Source organism: Heterocephalus glaber, unplaced genomic scaffold, assembly GCF_053883595.1.
Source record: "Heterocephalus glaber isolate CG9 unplaced genomic scaffold, H.glaber_assembly_v1.0 deba00001610, whole genome shotgun sequence".
Classification (NCBI taxonomy): Eukaryota; Metazoa; Chordata; class Mammalia; order Rodentia; family Bathyergidae; genus Heterocephalus; species Heterocephalus glaber.
This window is the reverse complement of record NW_028258381.1, coordinates 11651344-11672177: the sequence shown is the minus strand read 5'-3', so window position 1 is coordinate 11672177 and position 20834 is coordinate 11651344. Positions and strand designations below refer to the sequence as shown.

At 47.1% G+C, this 20834-nt stretch overlaps 1 protein-coding gene across 1 annotated transcript in view; it reads left to right on the top strand.

The window, feature by feature from the left end:
* Window positions 1-14840, top strand: part of Spmip7 (sperm microtubule inner protein 7) — a 42465-nt gene extending 27625 nt beyond the window's left edge. The window contains 2 exon segments of the mRNA XM_087196523.1: window positions 9487-9594; window positions 13415-14840. Coding sequence (XP_087052649.1) covers window positions 9487-9594; window positions 13415-13535 — 229 coding nt within the window. The 3' untranslated portion in view covers window positions 13536-14840.
* The last annotated feature ends 5994 nt before the right edge of the window (window positions 14841-20834 follow it).

The window sequence follows — 20834 nt, the reverse complement described above, 5'->3', positions numbered from 1 at the left end:
GCTACACACTGTGACCAGTGGGGACCCCAGTCTCAGCCCAAGTTAGTCGCCCTTGGTGTGTGTGGGGAGCAAGCCAAGGATCCCTGGGTCCCAAGGCCAGAGGTGCTCAGGTCTCTGCTATGAAATAGAGGAGGATGAGCACAGAGCCAGCATGTTCTTTAAATCGTGGCAGGATTACTTACAATACCTAATGCGGTGCAAATGTGGGCTACATAGTCACTCTCTTGTCTAGAGAATACTCACACGGAAGAAAGTCTGTGCATGTTCAATTGATTTTTCCCAGTCTCTGCTATCTGCAGTTGGTTGGATCCGCAGAAGGAAACTGGGTGGGTGTGGATGGCTGATTGCGCTGCTGCAGCCCTCGAGGCCTGGCTCGCCGTCCCAGTCCTGTGCTCTTCTGGGATGCCCTGTGCTGCCCCTCTAACATCCGCTTCCAGGATGGTGGGCAAACCCGGGTGAAGATCCAGGGCAAGGCCTAGCGCAAGTCACCATAGCACCGCGAATGTGAAAGAATCTTAACATCATGAGTTGCCCATGACACAAACCAGTTAGGTTTCACATTAGCACTTTTTAGATATATTCTTTTGCTTGTCAAATACAATGCTATTCCCTACAATAGCTTTGACTTTTTCTGTTATCTGTTTAATCTAATCCTTTTGACTATTCCGTCAAACTGTGAAATATGTTTGAAAACTCTTTGGCTTTAAAATATAGTAACATAACGCACCTCACTGAAGAACTTAATGAGTCAACAAAATTGAATTCCAAAAATGTTATAGGAACCATTGTCCAATAAAGATGACAGGCCAGAGGCTTTGCCAGCAGAGTGGGTACAAATCCAGAGATAGACACACTCTGTGGACAATCAAAGAGCAGGGTGGAAGGAACCCCGCAAAACCTAGCTTCATTTTTCCAAAGCCCACCAGAGAAAGCTCACGCGTGGAGCCCCAAAGGTGGGGTTGGTGATGCTTTTCCCATCAATTCTGCAAGGAAACAGTTGCTACTAAGCATCAAAATTAGGAGTCATTGTGCACACCCGGACCCCAGTACTCGGGAAGCTGAGGCAGGAGGATTTAAGTCCCAGGCCAGCTTGGCCGGCTTGGTGGGACCCTGTTGTAAAACATAAAAAATAAAAAAGAGCGGAGGATGTATCTCAGAGCAAGGCTCTGCTCACTCCCCAGTACTGCAAGCAACGAAAACCAAAAACCATAAAAATTTTAAAGGGAGGATATGAAAATAAAACCAATTTAAAAATTTTTTTCAGGTATAAAAATTCAGTAATGTTTCTTTACTGAAATGTACATTTGAATTTTGAAATGCTTTACTAAACATACTTGCTAAGTATTCTTTTGGATCATTCTTCAAAGATAGTGAGGAAAAATCTGGAAGCATTTTAAAATGTGGCGTAAGAACATACTGTTCCACTTGGATGAATTCGGGTGTGTGCTACTTTGCCTCATTTGCCATAAACGTCTGTTTAAAAGGAAGTGAAATTGTGAGCCGATCATGTTGCAAATGGACAATAACTGTATTTCTCTCATTTGAACACTAGAGGGCATCTGAGCTTGCAAAATTTCTTGATTCATTCTCATTTTTTTAACAGAATCTTAGTTTTTGACACAAAGAAACATCTTCCATTTTTATTATTTGATATTTATAGATCCAAAAGGCACGGTGCCATGTGTAATTTGTAAAATAACGTCACACTGCCTGTGTATTATCCGCCTAGTTTAAGAAAGAGACTCACTGAGCTCTTAAACGGCCCTGTGGCCTCCCAGATCCCCACTCCAGTCCCGTTCCCCCCGAGGGCACCCCTCTGCATCCCTTCTTGCTTTCTTTATAGCTTTACTACCAGGACTCTAAACAAGAGATCCTGTAGCTTCCACCATACCATGCCAAGCTAAAAAGCAAAGTACAGAAGAATTTATAAACTAGGGTGGCATTTACCTAAAGCCCCAAATCTGGAAACGCAGACACTTTGTGCCAGTTGCGGAATAGTGTCATCCTATTCACATATAAATGTGACTTTCCCCGAATTTTCCCATCTTACAGTTTCTTCCACGTGACCGACTGGCAGTTTTTAATCGTGACTGCCATCCATGCAAGCCATTTGAAGTTTTTCAAATTTCCCTCATAAGTTGACTTTTTTTTTTGGTCACCAAGTCATCTGACATGCCCTGTGTTTTTTATGTTGGTGGGCTGTACTAACAGTCTAAAAAATGTTATCTTGTTATTTGTGTTATAGAATTAAATCTGATCATTGTAGAAAAATTGTACAGAAAAATGAATAACAAGAAAAATAAATTCTTGCACAAAAATATAACTGCTATTTACATTTGGGCACTTTCTTATCTGTAATGTGCTTTTAGTCTTGTTTCTGTGTATTCTTTTTTTTTTGGTTTTTTGAGACAGGGTCTCCCTTTGTAGTTCAGACTGACCCTGAACTCATTATGTAGCCCAGGCTGGCCTGGAATTCTCAGCGATCCTCCTGCCTCTGCCTCTTGAGTACCGGGATTACAGGCATGAGCTACCATGCCTGGCACTTTTGTGTATTCTTACAGCTATGATCTCACTACATGTAATATTCACATCACTTTAAGATTACAATGTAATCATGGACACACACTTTCATGGACTCACTCTAATTTCTATTTGTGCAGCTGTACCACAACTGCTGTTTATTTGGGTTACGTATGTAAATTGTTGCCACTTTTGCTCTGATAAATAATTCTCTCAAATACTCCTTGCATTAATCTCTTATGCTTTGAAATCATTTACATAGAAGAGACTCCTTGAAATGGATTCTGGCATCCAAATGTACAACCATTCCTAAGCCTATTGCTAAATCGTTTTCTGGAAGTGTTCAGAGAAACTTGCCTCAGGCTGAGTGTGTACGCTCACCTTTGCTATTAGCACAGAGGCCCACCAAACATCACCATCCCCCAAACATGTCCACCATAAAAATAATTCCAACATTTTTAAAGGGTGGAAAAGTAAACCACACTTCCATTTTTGGTCCGACTATTCAGTCTGATTTTTTCCTACATTCCCTCCCCATGAAGCTGGGTGTGCTGCCATGTGAACATATGTGTGCGTGGTGTGTGCACACCTGTGGGGAGGTGTGAGAGATGCAAATCCGCACCAGAAACCTTTCCCGTATCGCAGTCTTCATGGCTGCATGGTTTTCCACGACAAATTTGTGTCAAGTTCTGACTAAAGGATTTTTCCTGTTATGAATAAAGTGAAAATCACCTCTTTATATATCTTTGCACAATTATACATGCATGTCTGCAGATCAAATAGCAAAAATTAGAATTATTACATGAGTTTTCTCATTTTAAAAAATGTCCTAATTTGGCAGGCATGCCCAGCTATTAGAAGGGATTTGGAGTAAAGAAACTCAAAATACTGCTGTGGTTTCCACGTGGGGCTTCTTCATTTATAATCTGAGACTGCTTTAGGAGCTAGGAGAATCCCAAACACCCACTGGATTCCACAGGAATTATTGGCCCTCAGGATAACAGATGGTTTTCACTTTTTCAACAAATAAGTGCTGCCGAACAGCTCTGGGTAATGTTCATGATATTTTAAACGGTGTGAATCCACTCCCGTTTCTACTCTGTGTCAAACAGGAGAGTGAGGCTAAGGCTGAGTTGAGGGTCTCACTTTCGCCTCCGACTTCTCCCCGTCCCCGTGGCCCCAGAGCCCCGGGTCGAGGTGGACGAGCAGCCCAGGTGTCCTGGTGCCGCTTCATGACCCCATGCAGCGGTGCTCTTCGGTCAGAGCCACCCGGCACCAGGCACCGGGGGAGGAGCGGGTCCCGCGCGGCCAGGATTCCAGTGCCAGTCCTCGCGGTCTCCCGGGAAGTTAGGGAGTTTCCCAGGGGGCTCTGCTTCCCTGGGATCTCACAGGGACACGTCTCATCCGAGCTTCCCAACCAGGTGTCTGTGCGGCCTCACTGACCGCAATCTTTCATCTCAGAACATCAGTTTCTTGTTTGCTATGCTTTTCCACCCCAGTGATTTCTGTAAGAAAGCATTTGAAAAAAAAAAAAAAAAAAAAGAGGAATGTCCAAGATGGTTTCCCAGCCGGCACCTGGCGATGTCTGAGTGAAAGAATGGAGGCTTCCCCACCCGTCCGTGAGCTGTGCCGCAGTTAAAAAATAAAATCAAATCATGCCACAGCCCAGGTTCAAGAACAGCTATGAATAGTAGTTCCTCACAGCAGCCCAGCACTTCTGCCTTTCAGAGGACTTTCAGATCTACTCTCTTGTTTGTTTTTCAAAATAGGGTGATGAGGCCAAAGGTTGGGAACCTGTTCTGTCCCCATTGGCAGATGAGGAGGCTGAGGCAGGAGGAAGCAGTGTGGAGTCCCAAATCACACATTTCACAAGAAGCCAAGAGAATGGGCCTCTGGAGCCCTGGGGCAAACCCTCACCATGAGCCCCTCAAGCCCTCCTTTTGCCTCTGGCTGGGGTCTGGCAGCTGGGACTTCACGCTTGCCTGTTATTTCTACTTCCCCTTGGGAATGGGGATAAGAAGAGTGGAAGAGAGGAGGAAATATACCCACTGGGTGGTGCTAGTAACAGGAACAACACCTCCTGAGCAACACCTTGTGGCCACACAGCTTAGTAGGATCAGAGAAACAGCACAGTGAGCAAAAGTCATCCCACAGTGGTTCTGTTTTATTCGCATTTCTCTTTGAAAACTGCACCAGACAGCGTCCTGTTCACGCACGGCCTTCCCTGTCTGGCTGTGTACTCGGAGGTCTCCATGGCCTCTTGCCTCCCCAGGCTCTGGACGCAGGCTCCCTGCAGGCCATGGTGGGCGCTGTGTGCTGGCCCCTCTGCCCTCTCTGCCATCTCTCCTGCCCTCCTGCCGCCCCCTGTCCACACCTGCAGGCGCCCCTGCATTGGTTCCACACCCTTCGCATGGGCAGTGCAGCGCAGCACCTTCCCTACACAGTGTGGGCTCGGCCACTTGCAGAGGTGCAGCTCCCGGCTGCTAGGGGCTGTGGGTGAGGCCCCCCCGAGAGTCACCCCAGCCTCGGGCCCACAGCACGCGTGTTCGTGTGTGCCAGTTTCCTGACCGCCTTCTCTCACTTGCATCTGTGATCTGTGCCTCTCTGGGCCTTTAAACCTTTGCATGGGCATTTTTAAAATGTACTCCCAGGACTGGATTGTGTAGCTCAGCATTACAGTACTGGTGTAGCATTCAGGAGGGTCTGCATCCCATCCACACACCGTCAGGGAAAGCGTGAAAAGCATTCGTGAACATGAAAGCTGTCAGGAGCCCAGGCCTCACTGCATTGCCGCTTGGAACCATGCCAGACAGAAGACTTCTAGGTCAGGGACCTTCCGGGGACTTGAACTGGATCCTGCAAGTACTCACTGAACGCACTGCCCTAACCTCACCAGGCTCTTCTGGCCAGGCTGGGGCCATGCAGAGGCCTTTGCTTCCCACACAGCTCAGGGGCAACAACCCCAAAGCACAGGCTTTCTGGGTTGAGGTCTGGTTCTGCCCCATGATGGTTTGGTTGGCTCTGGCCATTTGACTTAGACTTTCTCTGCCTCCATTCTGCAGTGTAAAACTGCACGTGATAGTAACCCCCAGCACAGTGGCATTATGAAAATTAAACAGTCAATTCGTAGAAAGCATCTAAAGGAGAATACAGCATACATTCAGTGCATATTAGTCACGTACAGTACACAGAGAAGTTTCGTGCATGCCTAAACCTCTATCCACACAGGCAAGGCACATACTCCACATAGAACATGCCTTTCCCACAGTTTCTTTACTTTCTCAGTCGCTTTTAATTATACACAATCTGAGCTGCCTCTTTCTAGTTTACTAAATTTTCTTACTTTCTGAAAGTATTTTCTATTTTATTCTGCTTAGTTGAGAGAAACCAGTCCGTGTTAAACTTAGTAAGAAACCAAATTTAGGCAGGTGTGAACAAAATCCAGGCTCAGAAGGGACCAGGGTACAAAAGAAGGTGTTCCAATGACAAAAGGCTGTGGAACAAAGACAAAAATGAGGAGTTCACATTTTAAATGAGCCTCTCTCTGCTGTCCTCAAGTGGGGGCTGGAGCTCTTTGAACATGAAGTGAACCCTGGAATCTGTCTCACAGCCTCTATGCACATTGCACTGTCTCACATAGCTTTGCCTCCTCCAGCTGAAGAATATCACCTCCCAGCAGCAGTTGAAGCATCCCAGAGAGCGTTCTCCCCTTGATATAAGGGCAATGCATTTCACGGAAGACAGGAAAAATTCCCCTTATGATAGTCCTGCCTGCAAGGGTTAAGTGGAATAAATTCAGAAGCAGTATGGGTGAGAACTTTCGTTTTCAAATATTTGGCAGTTTATTATGCAACTGAATTCATTCTCCAGCCCAAGCAGCTAGTCAGTCTACTATTTCACAAAGAAACGTTATTATTAGACATGATGTCATATCACATAACAGCATTCACAGAATGTAATGTAGGCCACCATTTAGCATCAACAACCTGCATGCTGCAGAAGCGTGTGGAGCCAGAGGATGTTTTAGATCCAGCCCTTAACCTGACTGACAGCTCGCCTGCATCCTCCTCCCGGCTGCTTCGCTGCTCTGCTGGAAAGTCTGACTTCACAGGCGTTTAATTTTGCAGGTGTCTCAGAGGCAGTGGAAAAAACCTGCTGCACAGCCGGAGGGGATTTCCTCTGTAACATGCATGGCAGAGTTAGTGAGTGTTGGGGGAAGAGGCTCACATCAGTAATGTTGCCTCATTTGTACGTCCTCTCTAACTTACAGCCGTGCTTCTTTAAGAAAATTCCAAGAAATCCTAAAGGGCACTGCGTGGAATTTAACAGCTTCTGTTGCTTACCAGGGTCCCCCTACTGCCTTACGGTCACACTCTAAACAGGTCCCTGAGCTTCTCTCCACGCTAGGACCCTCATGTGCTACTTAAAGCCTATTCCCAGGCAGTCCCTTACTAAGTAACCAGGCACACAGCTGGGATCCGGGCGTGGGTCTTACAGGTGTCTTGAGAGTTCACCGTGCAGCACCAGCTGCAAACTACATCTCCACCTCTTTGAATCTGGAAAAGCTTTGCTTTCTCCACCTGCATGACCCCAGTTTTGGAAATGTTTTGTTTCATTAAAGTCTTGTATCTCAGCTAAAATAAGCTGAGCATCTACCAAGTGGTAACAAAGCCCTCGCTGCTTTCATGTTCATTTAGTGCCTCGGGTCCCCAACATGAATTGTCCTGAGCTGGGCTCCCGGGAACTTTCCTCCCTGCAGTGGTGGACAGAGGGAGGGGTGGTCAGGCTGGGAATGGAAGCCGCCTCTCAAGGTGGGGCCTCGGCCGCACTGCCGCTGCCTGGTTTCCCCAGACTCACAAAATACATTAATCTGTGCCATTGATTCTGGTGTTGCCCTTGATGTGATCACCCCCCCATCAGTGCCTGGGGGTCCCCAGTCCAGTGGCTGCAGCCCAATAAGCCAGCACCAACAGAGTCAGACAATTACGCACTTGGAGGACAGTGCCATATTTATCGGTGCAGATTCCTGCATGATGTGCAGCCCTTTCCCCAACACTTGGATAACTTTGCTCTCTGTAGTTAAGACAACAGATGGTGATCAATAATCAATGCGGGGTGAACCCTACGGAACTGCAATATGAATGACCATGTTTTTTCAATTTTCTCACAGACACGTCCCAGGGTTAGTATCACTCCTCAAGGCCACAGCTGAGCCAGTGAGGCTCCCAGTGTGGGTCTGAGAGCTGATGGGCAAGGCCGTATATTCTCCACTGTTTTCTAACCTTCAGTGCAAGTACATTTCACTAAGTTAGCTCTTTTGTTGGCCCTGTTATCTAACTCTTTAAAGGGAGTGTGTTTGGCAGCTTTAGGCCACTGTGAACAAAACACCTAAGGTAATTGGCTTATAAAGAAGAAAGGTTTGTGGTGGCTCCCAGTTCACTGGGTTTCAGTCCATGGTCATGTGGCCCAGTGGCTCAGTGCATCATGGCGGGCTGGTGGGCAAAGGATGTTTGCCCAGATCAGGGGGGCCAGGAAGCATGGAGAGGACACAGAAGAGACCAGGGCAGGGTCCCCTTCAGCCCCATGCCCAGTGCTCTAGCCTTTTCCCTGCAGGCCTCACCTCCTAACAGCTCTGCTGCATCCCACGGGGCCCACAGGCTGGGGCTCTGGTGGCCTCTCAAGGTCCAAATCGTAAAGAGAAGCCACCTCCTTTAAGCTCAGGTTCTTGAAAATTATTCCAAAGATCAGTGGTTCCAGGAGGTGCTTTCATCTGGCTCGCTGGACGTGTGGTGTGGACATCAGTACAGCCAAGACCTCCCCAGAGAACCCACTCCTCCGCCTGTGACAGCCCAGTCCTTGTTGCCATGCTGTATTTTGTCTGGGTGTCAGTTTTGCATAAGGAACCCACCACTGAGCTGCCAGGTTCTCAGAGACCCCAGAGGGTGGAGCAGACCCCTGAGCTGAGCGGAAGCTGTGGACTGGGACACCCAAGATGGTGGCATCCTTGTTTCCCCGCCCGGGCCAGGACAGCGAGCTGAGGCCAAGAGCTGGTGCAGCCCCACGAGGAGGCAGTGTTAGCACGGGCCTCCCGGGCTGCAGAGCGGTGCCCACGCTCCTTGAAATCCATCTTGAGTCTCTCCCCAGGCTCTTGCGAGCGAGGCAGCAGGTCAGGAGCCAAACCAGGCCTGGCCCTGCCCCCAGCCCCCAGCCCCACCCACCTCCTGGGAAACAGTCCGTGTAGACCAAGTTGGACGCAGCGTGGCAGATAGTCGAGTTATTCTTCTGTCTTTCTGGACTGCTGATTGAATCAGTCTCTTGGGTGCTTGTCTGCCTCTTTTAGAGAGAACCTTTATGGGTACTGCAGGGTCTTCCTGTGCATCCTTGAGTTTCCTTTTTTCTTCTTTCTCTGTGGTAGGGAGAAGGATGGGGAAGCAGAACTGCCCACGGGTTGGACTGAGCAAGCCAGTGTGCGGTTGGCATCTGACTTCGATGTACAATTTTAGGAAATCGTCTGAAATCAGCAATACAAGGCATTCACCAAATGCCGTGGCAAAAAGTAAGACGGCAGTAAAGAGAAGCGTGCTAATCCTGGAGTCAGCATTAGGGAGCTATGTGTGGAGCCCACGTCTGTAGTTTTGTCTAGAATGGTGTCTTCCTTCATTATGAAACCAAGCTCAGCAGTGAGTCATGTATGTAAAAGACGTGCAGCTTTAAAATAACAGCGAAACACGCGCTCTCGTTACGTTTTCTCAGCCCTCGAGTGGAGTTGCTGTCTCAGTGTCTGCACCAGCCACCGGAGCCAGCAGGCTTCCCCTTTCCACAGCCCAAGTCCAGACCTGGGGCAGCAAAAAACCGAGCCCGCATCCTCCTTTATATTTTTCATATTTAGGTTCTAGTCACCGTGACTATTTCACAAATCATTATTTTCATTTCCTCTCCTCCCCCTCTTTTAACTCTTCACTTCAGCGCTGCAAATATTCCAGAATATACTGGCAAGGTTCATTTCACAGCCACCCAGCCAGCAAATTCTCATATTCCATCAACAACCCCCTCGCCGCACTCGGAGCTGCACCGGTAAGTATGAGTCCTATTATTCAATTTGCTCCGATACATTAGAAGGGGAAACCCTAATTATGGTCATTCCATTAAAGAACAATTAAATACTAAGAGCAAATTTACATTGCTTTTTTTTAATGAGGCATCAGAGAAGAGTTCGTTTTCCTACTGAGGGGGATGCCTTAAGGAGGAGGTGTGTGTGCAAAACTCTTGTTCCCGGAGGCCACATGCGGTCCCCTACTGGGCTTTACACGCCTCAAAATGCCCCCATTAGCAATGCCTAGATAAGCATTAATCTGCATTGGTTTTTCACTGTAATTTTGAGTCAGATTCCAAAAGCAAAGCCTGCACACACCTCCTCCTGTGGCATTAGAAAGAAGACCCTTGGAACTTACTTCCATGAGGCGGATTCGCTGCTTCTGAATAACCATCTTATTTTTATGAAAGACAAAACTCCCTTGGCAGTTGCGGATGAGTTTAAACTTCACTTTTTCTTTCTTTCTTTTTTTTTTTGGGGGGGGGGGGTACCAGGAATCAAACTCAGGACCTTATGCTTGGGAGGTAGGCAGCAGCACCACTGAGCTAAATCCCTGGCCCTAAACTTCACTTTTGCAAATTGAAAGTAGAAGATACTGGATGGGAGGGGATGGAAGGGTGAAGAGCAGCTCACTCTTTCTCATTGGAACTCAAATGTGACAGCCTTTGGTGGAGGTCCTGGCTGGCAGTGAGGCTCAGTGAAAAGGCACAGGGATTAGCCCCTAGTCCCACCCTCCACAGAAAGCTGCCCCCTGACAGGGAATCTAAATGTCAGATCTGAGGATTGTGGAGAGTCCCCAGCCATCTGAAGCATCTGATACTTTACATTTGCGAAGTAAAGTGGGTCATTGACTGTCTGAACTAATATTTTGCATTCAATTTACTGCCCAGACACTATGAATTTCTGGTCTCCACATTTACACATACAAGTTTTAAGATAAATTTTGTTGTGTGTATCTAAGGTAGCATGGGGTTATGGAATACACATAGATAATAAAGAGGTTACTATACTGAAAGAAATTGATGTATCTATCATCTCACACAGTTACCCATTTCCCCCTTCCCTGTGGCAAGAGGTGCTAGATCTACTCACAGTGAAAATTCTGCATGCAAAGTACTGATTGGAGATTGGCCCAGTGTTGTACCCTTGATGACTAGACTCCTACACACCTGCTACTTCCATCCTTTGACCTAAATCTCCCCATTCCTTCCCCCACATTCTACCCCTATGAGCTGCTGTCTTGTTCTTTATCTTTGTATATTTCATCTTTTTCCATAAATACTTCCCATATAAGTGAGGTCATGCAGCATTTTTCTTTCTATATTTGCCTTATTTCACTGAGCACAGTGTCCTCTGGGTTCATCTATGCTGTGCCAATGTCAGGATCTCCCATTTCTTTAAGGATAATGTTCTTCTCAATTCCTCTGACCTTCACATCCTCTTGGTTCATCAGCCATCACTGGCACCTGGGCTGTGCCCAATTTAGGGATGTAGATGTCTTTACCAGATGAGATCTCATCTCCTTTGATGGCACTCTGAACCTGAGGAGGGATTGCTGGTTTGTATGGTAGTTGTGTTCCCAGGTGTTTTAGGGTCCTCCCTCCTGTTTTCCACAACAGCTGCAGGAGTGGACCTTCTCACCAACAATGCACAGAGGTCCTCTCTCCCTGTATTCTCACCAACACTTGTTATCATTCCTCTTTCTGATAATAGCTGTCCTAATGGTTGTAAGGGGATAGACATTGCATCCTGGTTTTGATTTGCACTTCTCTGACGATACTAGTGATACTAAGCATTGTCATATATCTGTTGGCCATGTTTATGTCTTCTTTGAAAATATATCTTTTCAGGTATTTTGCCTGCTCCATTTTTTTGCAGCACTGGGGATTGAACCCAGGGCCTTTGCACTATGCTATATCCCTGCCTCTTTTTAATTTTTTTTTTTATTTTGACATAAGGACTCACTAAATCACTAAGCTTCCTAGGCTGGGCTCAAACTCATGATCTCCTTGCCTCAGGCTCCCGGAGGGCTAAGATTAGGCATGTACCACACTGGGCTCTTTGCCCATTTTCTGAATTGTGTTATTTGTGTTTTGCTACTCAGTTGTATGTGTTTCTTTATAAACCTTGGATGTTAATGCCTTATCATATATATAGCTTGCAAACATTTTCCCCACTCTTTAGATTGCCTTCTGGTTTTGTGGTATAGAAACTATTTACTTTGATATGGTCTCATTTATTTGTTTTTGCTTTTGTAGCCTAAACTTTAACCTTTTGGAGAGACATACAAAATGTCACTGCCACGGTCCTTCTGTCTGCATGCCCCCCTCCTCAGCAGAAGCTCCGTGTCCATCCATGCTTCTTCCGCCCTCACTTCTCTGTCCGACTCTCACTTTTCTCCTCCTCTTCTAGGGGACCCTGGCCCTCTCCCTTTGCCCTCTCTGCTTGCTTCTGGGTGCCTGGCTTCTCACTGCTGGCCTGTAGCTTAGGCAGCCTAAGTCCTGGCTCCCACTGTGCCCTTCCAGCTGCCTGCCTGCTTCTCTCTGTCCTCCACTCGCTTCTAAACTCCTGAAACCGTCACCTCCTGGCTCCCGGCCTCCACTTCCTCTTAGCCCACGCTCCTCAGCTCTTGCCAGCAAGGGACTGATAAGGGGACCTGGGAGGGGACCGTTGACTCTTCCTGCAGGCGGCACCGTGGCGCATTTGCCCTGGATCTTTGTGGCTGATAAGACCGCAGTGGTGGTTTGCAGCTTTAAATCGCTTAGGTTTTCAACATGCACACACAGGGGTCTCTGGCCCACACTGGTTCGAGTGCCCACAGCAGAGTGCCTGAGGATTCCTGCTTTGTGGGTGCAGGAAGACAGCAAGAGCTGCCTGGAAGGGCCTGGGAGCAAGGGTAGGGGTGTGTGGTGGGTCAGAGATGGAGATGCTTCCCCTTCCCTGCACCCATTTCCACCCCGCCAGGTTACATTGCATCCCCTGCTCCAGAACATAGCTATGTAGACTCGGCATGTGCTCACTGCAGGGATCGTTTCCTGTGACATAATAATAAATGTGTGCACATGTCACAGCCATGATAGCTGGGAAACCAGGCCTTAAGGAGCAGTCACTGAATGGCGTGGGGCTGCCTCCCACCCTTGCACTAACTGCTACACACGAGCATCCTGCTGCCTGCGTGCTTATCACACCATGTGCATGCGACTGCAATCACAGCGCATCCACAGCACAGTTCCCACAGGCCAGGGCCATGGGCTTGGGCATCGTGGTCACCATGGTTCACGAGCAGGTGTGGACCACCACCTCTGGGTGCAGCCGGATGATGCTCGCCACTGGATAAAGCCTCCTCTGCATAGCCTACATTTCCAGCTATTTGCCTTAATCACAATAAATTCGGCAGGACAAATGCATTTCTAGTGCATAGGCCAGAAAGCTGAGACACAGTGAGGTCACAGTGTCATGTAAGGAGATGGTGGCAACCTTGGGCGGAGAGCACAGACCCTCCCTGGCCCTCCCTGCCTGGGCCCCGGCTCCTTGTATCTGTGACATCTCTGTAGCCTCCCTCGGTGTCTTCACGCCGAAAGAAAGGCCAGGCAGGTAGCTCAGGTGTTCAGCAAGGGAGAGGGAGTGCAAACAGCATGAATCATTCCCAGCCTCCTCTTCTCATCTCTAGCTGACCTCTTTCTGTCCCTCCCCATCTCCCTCTGTCCCTCCCTCCCATTGATACATACCATTAGTTGGAGAACAGTTTTCATGTCAATTTTACCCATCAGTTTCTTCTTTTCTTCTTCCATTCTGTCCCAGCACCTTACGCAAAGCATCAGGAAACCTCTTCCATCAGCAGTGGCCACTGTCCCAGATGGTCACAACCGTAAAGCCCTACAACCCCTTCAACAGGAAGGAGAGAGAAACTGTGTTCTTCTGAGAGGCCACAGCCCAGTGTGCACAGTGTGATGGGGAATAAAGGAAGCAGAATATCCTGAGCGCCTGTGTGTTCCTGCCAACCAGAGGCAGTGTGTCCGGGCCTGCCTCGGCTGTCCTCTCAGTGGTGGCCTCTCAGCCTGGTCTGCGATGTGTCGCTCTGCTATGGCAGCTGGGACCTGGAAGCCACAGGACAGGCGCTCCCTTGACACAGCTTCCTCTGGGGCTGGAGTGCTGCTCTCACTGGCCTTATCCCTCGGGGTTGGCACTGAAGGGCATGGTCACAGATCTGAGGACAGAGACCCTGTCATTGTGGGGATGCTACCACGAAAGGAAAATACCCAGGGGCAGGGAGCAACCCTCTCGCACCCTGAGCATCTTTCCCTGGCTCCGGGAGGGTCTTGGGCAGGAAAGGTTGTGTGTCCATCTGTATCTCCACATACAGGAGCCCTCTGCATTTAAAAACATAAAACTAAAGGTGTTAGAAATTACGGAGCTCCCCAAAGAAAGATGCATGCATGTAACTCTGTTTCTAGCCAATTAGAGTGTTTCCAAGTAACATAGAAATATTATGAAGTACAATTAACATGAACAATATGATGCTCGTGCTACAGCAAAATAGAAAATCCAGAAATGAACAGTGAAATCATTTAAAACCCATGAATACAGGATAAATCTTTTTCCAACAGAAGATACTGAGAAAGTGATTTGGAAATTAAAAAATAAAAATATGGTCCTCCACTAAACAAATTGTTCCTGGAACACAGGTTTGACTACATCATTTACAGCATGGGGCAGATTACCTGGAAAATCCGGGGAATTGGTATATAAGGTGGTGTGTGTGTGTGCATGTGTGTGTACAGAAATTTTTTTCAAAGAAGACACTGAAACAAAAACACCATGAAGGGAAAAAAGACTTTTAGTACAAAAATAAAATTTAAAAAAAGTTTAAGACAAACCAGATTGGAAAATATATCACTGAAAACAATCAGATTCTCATTTCATTTATAAAAACAGCATTTTTTCCAAGATCAGATGAGATTGAGTGGTATGGCCATAGACAAAAAATACCATTTTTAAAAAAACTTAAACTATTAGGATCAGTTCAAAGAGTAGTGATTAAAAAATTAAGAACTAAGAAATATGAATGGCCAATAAATGAAAGTGTGTGCCTCAGTAGATCAGTCCTGACAGCTCTGTCACTTTCCCCTGGGGATCAGTGGTGGTATGAAGACAGTGGTGAGTTTGGGTCCCACACTCCCAGGAGTCGACGTTGTGACACCTGCCCGGGGTACATGTACAAAAGGTTTCGAGTGCCTTTCCCAGTGCTGTTTCCACTTCCGAATTTCACTCTTAGGATTTTGTCCAGCAAATAATCGCACAACTGAATAAATATATTGGATAAAGAAGTTAAAAAGGCAGCATTCTATTTAATTGACAGAAAGCAGGAGAAACGTAATGCCTCTCAAGAGGAAACGTGATGAACTATCGCACATGTACACAGGCTCTGCCTTTTGTACCTACAGGTTCCATGTCCATGGATTCAAACAACCATGGGTGGGAAACACTTGAAAAAGTTGCATTTGTACCAAACATGCACAAACTTTGTATGTCATTTCCTCAACCATACAATGTCATAACTGTTTACATAGAATTTACATTGTATCAGGAATTGCGAGTCATCTTTAAAGTGCATTGGCAGACGCACATGTGCAGTGCATGTAATTCTATGCCATCTTATTTGAAGGATTCAAGCACTCGCATATTTTGGTGTTGGTGGGGCTATAACCACTCCCTGATCCATATGGAGTGATAACTGTATGCTGAAATAGAATATGTACATTCAAAAGGTAATAAAAAATCGTTATCATGGAAAGAGATGCGTACAGCATTGGTAAGTGCAAAAGCACATTTTACAACTATCTGTGTTTAATTATCCCTTTAAATTATATACATATATGTCGATATAGAACAGGGAGATGTAAAAAGAGGTTAATAGCTATCAGTACTGTGATTATAGATGCAGTTCTTTAAAATTGGAAAATCTGAAGTTATAAAAAGTCACTGTCCCTAATATAAATAGCTTCTTATATTAAAAAAAAGATCAGAAAGTTCCTTTTAAGAATTTAGAACACGGCAGTGTTCGTCTCCCCTGAAGAACTGGTTTCTGAGTCTGTCAGGCAAGCGCCCACCTCAGTCATTGCTACACCTGGGTGGCTCACAACTTGAGAGGAATAAAGTTGCAGTTCTTCCACTTCCCCTCAGCTAGGAAGCTCCAGGCTGGTTAAATAAGTACATTGACTTAGACACTGGAACAAACGTAAACCAGTTTCACATTCAGAACTGCTATTTTAAGAAGCCTTTTGAGTCATGGGTGCACACCCAAGATTGTGGTGGTTTGTGGACCCACTGTCTCCCACCCCACCTTCTCCATGGCTTCAGATCTGTCTGTGTCTGCTTCAGCTCCCATACACCATCAGCAGCTACCTTAGATCTTTGAGAAAGTTGGTACAATGCAGAATATGTCAAAAATAGTTCATTTTCCCCGTAAGTGTTTCATGCATATGATGCAGTGGGGACTTGAAACAGGAAATAAAGCCAGGGCCTTCCCTGCCATCAGTCCAGATTGCCCTTGAGGGCAGGAAGGACAACTGTCCCACAGCAGGAGCCATGCGAACCCTGGATTATTTTCTCGTAAGTGAGGATATTTGACAGTAGATCCTTTTGCCCCAGTTAGCTCAGGGTAGACTGGATTATCTTTAAGCTCTGGGAAGCACAGAATTTGTCCCTATGATCCCTAAACTGCTAAACCTAAAAGACAAAGAAAAATGCAAAATTAAGGAGTATAATTAAAAATAAGGAACTGGTATGATTGATATTTTGAAATGTTTACTTGAAAAATTAAATATTGTAGGGTTTCTCTTATGTGAGAATCCCAAAGTACAAATGAAGAACAAAATAAAAGACAGATAAGAAAGAGGGAGATAGATCTTTCTCAAATGGAAAGGGATTGAGAGATGGAAGGAGGGAAGAAAGGAAGGGGATGAAAAAGAATTGAGATGGGCCGTGTCCAAGTACTAACTCCCCACAGGAATTCGATCATTGCATACTGCAATGTGTGTACTAATAAAAGTTAAAGAAAAGTAAAATAAAATATTTACTTGAAAAGTGGCGTTTCTGCATCACGCCTCTTCTGACCACACTGGGAGGTTGGGGGAGCATGAGGGTGACCAGCCTGGGTCCCACGGGCAGCCGGGACCAAGTCCGAGGCCAACTGCCCCACCCCTGCGGAGGGTGGAGTAGCTGCCTCCTGATGAAACATAAATAGTGCTCCGATTACGTCTTTCCTAATCTGTCAACTCAGGCAAGTGCAACATTCAATCTTTAATTAATTGAGTGATTTTTCTTAAAAACTACACTGTGCTTTAAAAAACTTGAAGTATTGTTTTGCAAGATAAGTGTGCTTCTACTTCCATATCTATGCAAATACACTTAATGGATGATTCAATAGTCAGTAGTTACATAACTTTAGCAAAAAGACCTGGGTTTACCCAAATTCATGCACTTTCTGAAATTGAGAATTCATGAATTCCATGGGACCAGGGGAGAAACTTCATCCACAGGGCACTGGCATCTCGTATAGGTGCTCAGTATGTTGTTAAGAAACTACAAGGAAATGCAAATTCTGGGCTGGATACCATGTCTTTGTGTCCCAATAAGCCCTTACCCATTCTACCCAAATGGCCTTCGGAAGCAACACTGTGGTTTTATTTGGTGCGCTATTTGTTTTTGTTTTGTTTGGACTTTTTTCACTGCGGTTGGCTTTGAATATACTCACAATTACTGTCATCAAAACAGTCCCTTCCACCCTGTAGAAGCAGGCCCCTTTCGCACGGGTGAGAGTTCATGTGCCCTGCCGGAGACTGGTGCTCAGGAGGAGGCCGAAGGGCCGCTGTCTCCCGCCAGCTTGGATTCTGCTGCTTCCCCAGGGGATTCTAGGGGGAACTTCTTGGTCCTAATTTTGCAATCTGCACAGTGTGCTGGGTGTGCACCTATTTTTCCAGGGCTGGGAGACCGTTTCCATTATCTTCTGTGGGCAAAGTCACAAGATAGGAGATAAGGCAAGGCTTGGTGTGTGCCCCATGGGCCAGGCAGGAAGAGGGGCAGAGGGGGGGCCCCCATGAGGAGTGGTGCCCTGGCTTCCAGGGTGGGCAGCAGGGGGCCAGGATGACACCACAGACTCTGCCAGATCAAAGCTGTCTGCTCTGCAGGGACTCGAACCCTCGGCTTCCAGGGCTAGGGGCATGGCACAGCCACAGGTCCTGGGGGATAGCTGAGCGGCAGCGCAGGTTGAGGCAGGAGGGAAGTGTGTAGGGCAAAGCAGAAATCAATCCAGAGAGGCCAGAGAGGTAGGTGAGGCAGTAGGGGACAGGCAGATGGTTTTCGAGAACACTGTGTGGGCCGATTCCAGCTACAGAAAAGCAGGGCAGGCCGACCACTCCAAATCGAGTCAGTAGAGAAGCCGAAGGCAGTCACACCTGGGTGTGCAGGGCGGGCGGCTTCCAGGACCCTTTCGGCCCCCAAATCTGCAGCTTCTCTAGCGCTCTCTATAAAATGGAGTAGTATTTAGGTTGGACCTATATGCATCCTTGTATGTACTTTTTTTTCCAGCAATTTGCAGATATTTTTATTGAAGTTTGAAAGAATCAGAGGCAAGCTAGAGGAATTCTGACTCTCCGTTGGGAAAAATCTACCCAACCTTGTGTTTGTTTGACCTGGATTATTTACTTCATTCATTCATTCAGTCAGTCCATGTTTACATTCCCTGTGTGGAGTTGATAGGTGTGCATAACACATCTTAATTCCATTTCATCCTCTTTCTCTCCCTTCTCACCCTCTACCTCTCTCTTTCTTGATCCCCTTCCCATTTGAGAAAGATTTATGTCTCTGCTTCCTATTATTTATCTTTTTTTTTTCTTTTTTGTACCTGGGATCTAACTCAGGTCCTTGCACTTGCAGGGCAGGTGGCAGAACCACTGAGCTAAATTGCGGGGCAGGTGGGGGAACCAGTGAGCTAAATCTCTAGCCCTATTACTTATCTTTTACTTTGCTCTTTATGTATAATTTGGATTTCTTATATAAGAGAAATCATAGGCTATTTAAGCTTGGGTGTCTGATTTATTTCACTTAAAATTATGCTCTTGAGGTGCATCTGTTTTCCTACAAATGACTCAAGTTTATTTTTCTTTATGGAAGAGTAGTACTCCACTGTGTACATATATGACATTTTTATCTATTCATCTATTGATGGACGTATAAGCCATTTCCGCAATTTAGCTGCTATGAATTGTGCTTCTATAAACATGGGTGTGCATGGATCACTGTAATATGTTGTCTTTAACTCTTTTGGGAAGGTAAATAGAATAGCTGGGTTGAATGGAATTTCTAGTTTCAGTTTTTTGAGGAATCTCCATACTGATTTCCATAGTGGTTGCACTAGTTTATATTCCCATCAACAGGGTAGAAGCGTTCCTTTTTCCCTGCAGCCCTGATGCAGAAACAACTCAAGCACACAAAACTATCTGACCCTTGACAAGGTGGTCAGGAACACACACAGGAGGGAAGACAGCCTCTTTACCAAAAAAAGGAGGAGTACAGTGTAGGAGGAAGTGCTGCATCTCCGCCCCTCAGCTACCTGGATCCCTAGGAAACAGGTTCGAGGATGCAAAACCGAATCCAGGTCTTGAGGGCAAGTTGGGTCAGCACGGACGGGAAACTGGGCAGGGCGCTCGCTGCTCAGTGGTGGCCACTGCGGCCTCTGGACAGATGGCTTTCTCCTCTTCTCTTCCCTTCAACTTGAACTTCTAAATGCTGGCCAGACCTGCAATCCTCTAAAAATGCACCTAAGCTATGCAATATGCAATATGGACTATTTCAGCCAGGCGGAACAACACATGGGGGTAATCCCACACTGAGGGAGGCTGAGGCAGGAGGAGCATCGCAGGTTGGAGCCCAGCCTGGGCCACTTGTGAGACCCTATCTGTAAAAGGAAAATAAAAAAGGGCTAGGATCTTGCACAGTAGAAGAGCACCCTTGGGTTTGAAGCCCAGTTACACAAATCATCATCATTATAATAATGTGGAATTGAAAGGTGTGCAAAGTGTTGCAGCCTATCAAAAGATGTATCTAAACCTACATCTGAAAAATACCAGAGTGCGTATACGAATATATTCCTCCATGTACTTGAACTTTAAGAGTTCTTCTTGACTGTATTGGTGCTTTGAAAAAAGACTTATCTCCCCTAATTCACTCATCAAACTAGAGTCAGAAATGTGCACTGTAGGGTACCAGTTCTCTGGCTTTTGCTGTTTAAAAGAATGTATCTCAACTGCCTCCTAGTAAAGGTCACAGAAAAATGAATACCTGTCTAAACAAGAGGACCCACAGGCTCGGCTTGCAGTGCAGCTAACGTGCGGTGATGCAAATTGCAGAAAATCAGTGGCCTGTGTCTCCCCACGAATTACTTCACGCAGCTACCCGGAGAAAACACGGCCCCGCCTCAACTGAGGCCACCGTGGACACGGAATGTGCACGGGACGCAGAAGCCGCGGGGCCTGAGACCCGGAGAAGGACAAGGGACACCACCGGTCGTAGTCCCACACCCCGGGGGCCAGCGGGCGGCTTGGAAATAAACGGTACAGCGACTTGGCAGGAGGTAGGGTGGGGCTGTGCCCTGAGGGCCTCCGGCAGGGCTGTCCTCGCTGTCCTCGGCCCCTGGCTGAGCTCCTCAGAGGCCACCGTGAGGACAGCGCCCGGCCTCTGGCCAGGGTCAGCATTCTCCCAAGCCTCTCGTCGCACAGAGGCGGGGCCTCCATCCAGAGACCTGGGCTCCGCTCCGGGAGCAAATGTTCGCTCAGGAACCCCGCTTCCTCTCTGTCCCCCGCAGATGAGTCCTGTGGCCTGTAGCTCCGCCCCAGGCAGCCAGGGGCTCCTGGGCTTCCTGCAGGAGGGGAAGCCCCCAATGGAGATGAGGGGAGGAGGCCGGGGGGGGGGGGGTGCAGGGGGCGGAGCCAGTCTGCATCTGGAGGACCCTGGGCTTCAGCTGGCTGACGCTGGGTGCTCCCTCATCCCTCAACACGGGCCACTCAAATTGTTTGGTGCAGGCCTGAAATCCCCAGCCTAGGCAACATAGCAACTTATCCAGACCCAAATCAAAATAAAATGAAAAGAGAGGCCAGGCAGGTAGCTCAGTGCAAAGGCCCTGGGTTCAATTCCCCAGTACAGGGCAGTGGGCAGGGAGAGT